The sequence below is a fragment of the Lampetra planeri genome, chromosome 2 (genome assembly GCF_965212315.1).
Source record: "Lampetra planeri chromosome 2, kcLamPlan1.2.h2, whole genome shotgun sequence".
Taxonomy (NCBI): domain Eukaryota; kingdom Metazoa; phylum Chordata; class Hyperoartia; order Petromyzontiformes; family Petromyzontidae; genus Lampetra; species Lampetra planeri.
In genome coordinates, this window is record NC_136108.1 from 31,319,876 (window position 1) to 31,329,149 (window position 9,274).

Below are 9,274 nucleotides of genomic sequence, written 5' to 3' on the forward strand. Positions count from 1 at the left end.
TCGATCTTGCGACAGCAGTGGGGGGAGGAGGAGGAGGGACTCACAGCGTGGTGGGTGGCGTTGTGTGGGGATCGTTGCAGGAGTGCTGGTTGCTGCTGGTTGGTGGCTTTTGCTAAACGTCGAGCCGCGCTCATGCTGGATCCTATTCCATACTTGTAGAGCGCATTCGCTTAAGGCGCTTAACGTCGTTTTTAAAGGGGGGGTGAGGGGAAAGGAACGGTATCAAACGAGGGCTGCGAGTAGTGGGTCGCCGCGTCAGAGGGGTCGGTGAGGGGTAGGGGAGGGACGGGAAAGAAGTGGAGGGGAGAGGGGAGAAGATAATGGGCGATGGAGAAGAGGTGGAGCTGAAAGAGAGGAACGGAAGGAGGTTAAGGAGGGGGGGGGGCGCTCAATGTACAGGAGAAGTCTATGGGCAGTGTTGAGTCTACGGTCAGTGTTGAGTCTATGGGCAGTGTTGAGTCTATGGTGCAGTGTTGAGTCTATGGTGCAGTGTTGAGTCTATGGTGCAGTGTTGAGTCTATGGTGCAGTGTTGAGTCTATGGTGCAGTGTTGAGTCTATGGACAGTGTTGAGTCTATGGGCAGTGTTGAGTCTATGGTGCAGTGTTGAGTCTATGGGCAGTGTTGAGTCTATGGGCAGTGTTGAGTCTATGGGCAGTGTTGAGTCTATGGGCAGTGTTGAGTCTATGGGCAGTGTTGAGTCTATGGTGCAGTGTTGAGTCTATGGGCAGTGTTGAGTCTATGGTGCAGTGTTGAGTCTATGGGCAGTGTTGAGTCTATGGTGCAGTGTTGAGTCTATGGGCAGTGTTGAGTCTATTCGCAGTGTTGAGTCTATGGGCAGTGTTGAGTCTATGGGCAGTGTTGAGTCTATGGGCAGTGTTGAGTCTATGGGCAGTGTTGAGTCTATGGGCAGTGTTGAGTCTATGGGCAGTGTTGAGTCTATGGGCAGTGTTGAGTCTATGGGCAGTGTTGAGTCTATGGGCAGTGTTGAGTCTATGGTGCAGTGTTGAGTCTATGGGCAGTGTTGAGTCTATGGTGCAGTGTTGAGTCTATGGGCAGTGTTGAGTCTATGGTGCAGTGTTGAGTCTATGGGCAGTGTTGAGTCTATTCGCAGTGTTGAGTCTATGGGCAGTGTTGAGTCTATGGGCAGTGTTGAGTCTATGGGCAGTGTTGAGTCTATGGGCAGTGTTGAGTCTATGGGCAGTGTTGAGTCTATGGGCAGTGTTGAGTCTATGGGCAGTGTTGAGTCTATGGTGCAGTGTTGAGTCTATTATGGGTAGTGTTGAGTCTATAGGTAGTGTTGAGTCTATGGTTCAGTGTGATTCTGTCGTGCAGTGCTGCTTAATGTACAGATGCAAGTTGATTCCAGTGGAGGGGTGCAAGAGGGGGGGGGGGGGAGGGCAAGAAGGGCAGCATCGCAAATGGCTCAAGAGAGAGAGAGAGAGATCTTGGCGAGGCAAGGCTGAGAATCGCGCGGGCAAGGCTGGCGGAAGGACGCGCGCCTGGCCGCCGAAAACTCCACGCGCAGAACGCCGGAGGCGTCGTGCCGCCGGTGATGGGGGTGGGGGGACGTTAGCGAGGGGGCCCTGGCGCGGACGAAGTGACGGGGACACCAAGGAATCGCCGGTCTCGTCGAGGAACAGGAACCATCATCACGCGAACTCCGCTCGCCCCTGCAGCAGCAGCAGCGGTGGCGGCGGCGGCTTTTGGCTGACCATCGAACGAAAACTGCGGTCACCGCGTGGCGCGCTTTAGGATGCGCCTCTGACGGCCGTCTGGAACGCTCTTCCTTCCTGGAGCAGTGCACTTTTCAGGAAAGCTTCTTTTTTGCGTGTTAGTTTGTCGTCCCTCCCCCCCTTCCCCCCGCCCCTCCCACCCATCCCCCCCCCCGCCCCCCCCCCCCCCCGAGAGACGACAGCCGTCACCCGCCGCACAGAGACGGGAGGAGCGGTGAGACTCCTCTCACGAGCGCGAACGCCGCCTGGGTTTGCAGGTCCATGAGAGGTGGTGGTCGTGGTGATGGCACGGTCAGGTGGGGGGGAGGGGGGGGGGCGGCGTGGGGAGGCTTTCATCCAGCAGTAGGTAGAACGTGACTCTCGCTAACAACAACGTCAGAGGAGGAGGAGACGAGGACGAGGACGACGATGATTTGAACAATGAGAGAAAATTTTGACGATAAAATGATGGTGAATGTTCGCGAAAACCAGTGAACGAATTCGCACCGAGATGCAGTCACTTCCGCCGCTTCTCCTCCTTGTCTCCGTTCCCGATCTTGCTCTGCGGGCTCCCTCCACCCTGCTGCTGCTGCTGCGGGCTGTTCAGGTACAGCTTGTCCGTGGCTTTGAGGGCCTCCGTGAGGTAGTTCTGGAAGGCCGTGAGCGCCGCACAGATGGCGGGTCCGCCGAACCCGTGCGTGATGAGGCTGAAGTGGGACAGGGCGGCTTGGACGCCAGGCTCCAGGATCGGCGGGGGCCTCGCGTTGCCCAGCGGCGTCCGGTCCTGGGACATCAGCTCCGTAAACTCCTTGCAGATTTGTCTAGGGGGTTGAGGGTGGAGGGTGCGGGTGGCAGGGTCGCGGTTAAAAGAAGGATTGTCCAAGCGAAAGTATTCAGAATCAGAAGTTTGTTTTGCAGGTAAATAATAACACTGGTCAACAAAAAAAAAAAAAATTTCTGGCCTGGACTTTTTGCAGCTGTTTTAGACCAATTTCAGGGTGCTGATTCCAAATCGGATCTCAGATTTGCTCTATCACATCTCATTTTTATGCTATCGGCATACCCCATTTTCATTGATTTTACCCGAAATTAACTCTGTCACTTATGATTGAAAGTTGTTGCGAGTCAGTGACTGCTTTAGTGTTAAAATATGGTGCTGTATTTTTAGGATAGTGTGTTTATAATATAATTTTATGTAGATATCCACATTTATTTAATATTTTTCTTCCGCAGTTTTTTTTGAAAATGCAATATTTAATATCTCAAAAACCTGATGTGATAGACAAAAACTGATTTGGAATCAGCACCACAAAATTACCTTAAAACCGTTGGAATACCTTATGCCAGAAAAAGTGTGTTGACCAGTGAAATAGATGATGATGATTGATAGCAAATATTGTTAATCCGCTGCTTGGATGAAATTTCTTTGGAGACTTATCTCGGCTGTGGGGGGTTGTTTGACCAACCCGTGGGGACGGCCACAGTGGTGAGATGTTAACTACCTCGCCTGGTATACAGGAGGTGGTGGGTTAAATCCCGACCCTGACGTCTGCTGTATATTTAGAGTTTGAACGCCTCTCTCCCCGTGGTCACGTGGATTTTTCTCCGGGTCCTCCGGTTGTTTTTCCCTCCACATTTAGAATCAACGTCACCACGCGTTTAGAGTATTTGGGCTGCGATAAACTTCCACGTGATAATCCACTTCCTTGAGCTATCATTGATGATAGCCAGGTCGCTTCTCGAATAGAGCTACATATCTTCTTGGTTCTTTCGGTAAAGTCACGTAGAAGAGAAATAAAAAAAAAATTGTTTTTTTTTTATTATTTCCCTTCTACGTGACTTTACCGAAAGAACCAAGAAGATGCATCCCTGCAGTCACGAAAGCTTTAAATCGAAAAATAGAGCTACATAGTTCAGTGGGCCTCACCGGATTAAATAAAATACACATTTTATTAGTTAGTTACACCATACTGTACTGATATAATTTAATATGTTTCTATATTTATAGAGCACCTCTTTCACGTAGTTAAAATACGATGACATAATGGGATGATTTAGATGGCAGGGGCGTGCAAGGGTTGAGTAATGAGTGACCGTGGGCTAATGTGGGATTATGAAAGAGCTGTAGGGGAGGGATGGGAAGGGGTGGAGGGGCGGGAAGAGAATGGCGACTTGGGGCGATCGCTGTTAGCGAGCACCTATTAAGGGCTGCTCGCTAACAACGGAGTGGAGAGGCCAGTATGCTAAGCCCGGCCGCCTTTGTCTCCCCAGTGCTGATGCTCATACACTAGCACCAGGCACTCGTGTAAGGCGGTCTAGTGGGGGTTGTGGACTGGTTCAGGCATCACTCGCTACAGATGTTGGCCGTGGCCAGGATTCGAACTCAGATAACCGGGTGCATAGGAGGGTTTGCTAACCAGTGTAGCCCCCGCTCGACCCTCTACACACGTGCTGTGTACACAGAGGCACGTGCATACATACGCCCACATACACACCGCACATACATGTACACACATAGAGTAGACGCAAATTACAGAGACAAAGATTCCCAATATAGCCTTAAATCGTCCACACACTCATTCCGACACTCACTCAACCTATTTAACTATTAGATTTTGTAACTATTTTTTTTTATTTCACCAGGTAAGGCTCACTGAGTGATTTAGCTCTTTTTCAGAAGCGACCTGGCCGCAGATGAAAGCTCCGGAAAGTGGCTTAAGTGGAAATTTATAGCAGCCAAACACTCTAAAGGCATGTTTGTAAATTACTTCTAAATATGTTTATAAACTACAAGGTCACTCACTCAACCACCCACTCACTCATCCACCCACCGACTCACTCAACCACCACTCACTCACTAAACCACCCAGTCACTCAACCACCCACCGACTCAATCACTCATCCACCCACCCATTCACTCAACCACCCACTCACTCAGTCATCCACCCACTCACTCATCCACCCACTCACTCACTCATCCACCCACCCACTCACTCAACCACCCACTCACTCACTCATCCATCCACCCACTGACTCACTCAACCACCCACCCACTCACTCAACCACCCACCCAATCACTCAACCACCCACCGACTCGCTCATTCATCCACCCACCCACTCACTCAACCACCGACTCACTCACTCATCCACCCACCCATTCACTCAACCACCGACTCACTCACTCATCCACCCATCCACCCACTCACTCAACCACCCACCCACTCACTCAACCACCCACCCAATCACTCAACCACCCACCGACTCGCTCACTCATCCACCCACCCACTCCACTCAACCACCGACTCACTCACTCATCCACCCACCCATTCACTCAACCACCGACTCGCTCACTCATCCACCCACCCACTCACTCAACCACCGACTCACTCACTCATCCACCCACCCATTCACTCAACCACCGACTCGCTCACTCATCCACCCACCCCACTCACTCAACCACCGACTCACTCACTCATCCACCCACCCATTCACTCAACCACCGACTCGCTCACTCATCCACCCACCCACTCACTCAACCACCGACTCACTCACTCATCCACCCACCCACCCACTCACTCAACCACCCACTCACTCATTCAACCGCCCACTCACTCAACCAACGACTCACTCACTCATCCACCCACCCATTCACTCAACCACCGACTCGCTCACTCATCCACCCACCCACTCACTCAACCACCGACTCACTCACTCATCCACCCACCCACCCACTCACTCAACCACCCACTCACTCATTCAACCGCCCACTCACTCAACCAACGACTCACTCACTCATCCACCCACCCATTCACTCAACCACCGACTCGCTCACTCATCCACCCACCCACTCACTCAATCCACCGACTCACTCACTCATCCACCCACCCACCCACTCACTCAACCACCCACTCACTCACTCAACCGCCCACTCACTCAACCACCGACTCACTCACTCATCCACCCACCCATTCACTCAACCACCGACTCGCTCACTCATCCACCCACCCACTCACTCAACCACCGACTCACTCACTCATCCACCCACCCACCCACTCACTCAACCACCCACTCACTCACTCAACCGCCCACTCACTCAACCACCGACTCACTCACTCATCCACCCACCCATTCACTCAACCACCGACTCGCTCACTCATCCACCCACCCACTCACTCAACCACCGACTCACTCACTCATCCACCCACCCACCCACTCACTCAACCACCCACTCACTCATTCAACCGCCCACTCACTCAACCACCGACTCACTCACTCATCCACCCACCCATTCACTCAACCACCGACTCACTCACTCATCCACCCACCCATTCACTCAACCACCGACTCGCTCACTCATCCACCTACCCACTCACTCAACCACCGACTCACTCACTCATCCACCCACCCATTCACTCAACCACCGACTCGCTCACTCATCCACCCACCCACTCACTCAACCACCGACTCACTCACTCATCCACCCACCCATTCACTCAACCACCGACTCGCTCACTCATCCACCCACCCACTCACTCAACCACCGACTCACTCACTCATCCACCCACCCACCCACTCACTCAACCACCCACTCACTCATTCAACCGCCCACTCACTCAACCAACGACTCACTCACTCATCCACCCACCCATTCACTCAACCACCGACTCGCTCACTCATCCACCCACCCACTCACTCAACCACCGACTCACTCACTCATCCACCCACCCACCCACTCACTCAACCACCCACTCACTCACTCAACCGCCCACTCACTCAACCACCGACTCACTCACTCATCCACCCACCCATTCACTCAACCACCGACTCGCTCACTCATCCACCCACCCACTCACTCAACCACCGACTCACTCACTCATCCACCCACCCACCCACTCACTCAACCACCCACTCACTCACTCAACCGCCCACTCACTCAACCACCGACTCACTCACTCATCCACCCACCCATTCACTCAACCACCGACTCGCTCACTCATCCACCCACCCCACTCACTCAACCACCGACTCACTCACTCATCCACCCACCCACCCACTCACTCAACCACCCACTCACTCATTCAACCGCCCACTCACTCAACCACCGACTCACTCACTCATCCACCCACCCATTCACTCAACCACCGACTCGCTCACTCATCCACCCACCCACTCACTCAACCACCGACTCACTCACTCATCCACCCACCCACCCACTCACTCAACCACCCACTCACTCATTCAACCGCCCACTCACTCAACCACCGACTCACTCACTCATCCACCCACCCATTCACTCAACCACCGACTCGCTCACTCATCCACCCACCCACTCACTCAACCACCGACTCACTCACTCATCCACCCACCCACCCACTCACTCAACCACCCACTCACTCATTCAACCGCCCACTCACTCAACCACCGACTCACTCACTCATCCACCCACCCATTCACTCAACCACCGACTCGCTCACTCATCCACCCACCCACTCACTCAACCACCGACTCACTCACTCATCCACCCACCCACCCACTCACTCAACCACCCACTCACTCATTCAACCGCCCACTCACTCAACCACCGACTCACTCACTCATCCACCCACCCATTCACTCAACCACCGACTCGCTCACTCATCCACCCACCCACTCACTCAACCACCGACTCACTCACTCATCCACCCACCCACCCACTCACTCAACCACCCACTCACTCATTCAACCGCCCACTCACTCAACCACCGACTCACTCACTCATCCACCCACCCACCCACTCACTCAACCACCCACTCACTCACTCAACCGCCCACTCACCACGTTGCAAATAACACCGCATCTCTTTCTACTTCTTCACGAATCAAGTTTACATTTCCCTCTTATTATCGTCTCTGTCCCACCCCCCCAATCTCTCACGAAAATATTCGGCCCCAATTCAGGACACGCGTATTAACCCTTACCCATTACAACGCTGATAACACGGCTAGTGCTGGTTGTTGCTGGCTGTTTGACAATGCTTGGCCACTGGGACCTGCGTTTAGTAACTGTGCTTTAAACAACAACAACAACGACAACATAATCAGTAAACAAACACATTCAACAGATAAATAAGTAAATGAATCATTGTTAATTGCATAACACAAAAGAAGTGATGACAAGAGAAGCGAGGATGGTGTTAATCGCACAGATCCCAAGAACGTGACCCCTGGGATGGGAGGGGGGGGGCAAGAGGTGTGGGTCTGGTGAAGACATTTTTATACACTCATTTGAAAACAAATCCATTCACACGTACAGCATAGAATAATAATAATACATCAACAATACATTACCCAAAAGACGAGGCAGACTGAGACACAATGACACAGATACCCCGTATAACCTGGACAGACCGTTGGGGCAAGTGCCGTTAGCGAGTAGCACCTCGGGTGTGGACCAATCAACTTCAAGGACAGTGCATACATTATCAGAGTTATGTTTTTTTGTTTGCATTATGACTGCAGGTATTGTGGTCTATGCAAACATGACTCCTTGTTAAAAAAGGTGTCAGTTTTGTTGCCAGATAGAAGCGTAAACAAACAATTATCATATTTTTTACTGCCAAAAGAGGTTCCAATGATGAGGTTCCAATGGAGTAGCGCCTATTAAGGCCGGCACGGCACACGAGAGGGTGGGTGGGTTGCCAGCACCACGCCCAGCCGCATTTGTCTCCAATAGGAGCGCTGTTTATACACAACGCACCAGGTACTCATTAGTGGCTGAGCCGACCTAGGGGAGGCCCAGGACATGTTCAGATAATCGTCGCCGGCGTTGGTGGTGGCCGTGAGCTGGAATTTAACTCGAGATGCAGCACTCGCCGCTACGCTACCGCTCCCCAACATACTCTGAAGCAGACAAAACCAAAGACAAAGATCCCCCGTATAGCTCTGCCAAACTTTCGGGGCAAGTGCTGTTCGCGAAGAGCACCTATGAAGGCCCGCACGTCACGCGAGAGGGTGGGTGGCCAAGCACCACGCCCGCCCGACCATCCTCTGTGTGACGATATTTCCACACCACACCAGGTATTAATTTGAGGCTGAGTCGACCTAGGTCTGGAGGCCCAGGAACGGTTCAGATAATCGTCACTGCCGGTGTTGGTGGTGGCCGTGAGCGGGAATTGAACTCGGGATGCAGCACTCGCCACTACGCTACCGCTCCCCAAGACACACCGAGGCAGACACACACACACAAACAACAACAACCGCCATTCGCCACTACGTGGCGGTGACGTCGCCACGGCGCTTGTGCCAGGCTAGGTGCACGTTGAGGCCACGTGAAGTGTCGAACGCCCGCCGGCGGCAGGAGGTCACGGGGCAGACCCGGCAGGTGCCACGGGTCGACTGACCGAGACGACTGACCCGATGCACCACCTGTGCCCCCCCCCTACTGTGCAAACTTGCTGTGCTTTAGCCACCCGGCGCTCCGCGCACACACGCAACGGCATTCTCGTCTAGAGCTGCCCACGGCAAGCAATACGTTTGAGGGGCTAAATGCCAAACACACTGAAATTAAATAATTCAATTCGCAG

At 52.9% G+C, this 9,274-nt stretch overlaps 1 protein-coding gene across 1 annotated transcript in view; it reads right to left on the reverse strand.

Moving 5' to 3' along the window:
• Positions 1-1,916: 1,916 nt before the first annotated feature.
• Positions 1,917-9,274, reverse strand: part of LOC144731754 (transcription factor AP-2-beta-like) — a 93,264-nt gene continuing 85,906 nt past the window's right edge. The window contains exon 7 of the mRNA XM_078612975.1: positions 1,917-2,534. Coding sequence (XP_078469101.1) covers positions 2,231-2,534 — 304 coding nt within the window. The 3' untranslated portion in view covers positions 1,917-2,230. The remainder of the gene's footprint in view (positions 2,535-9,274) is intronic.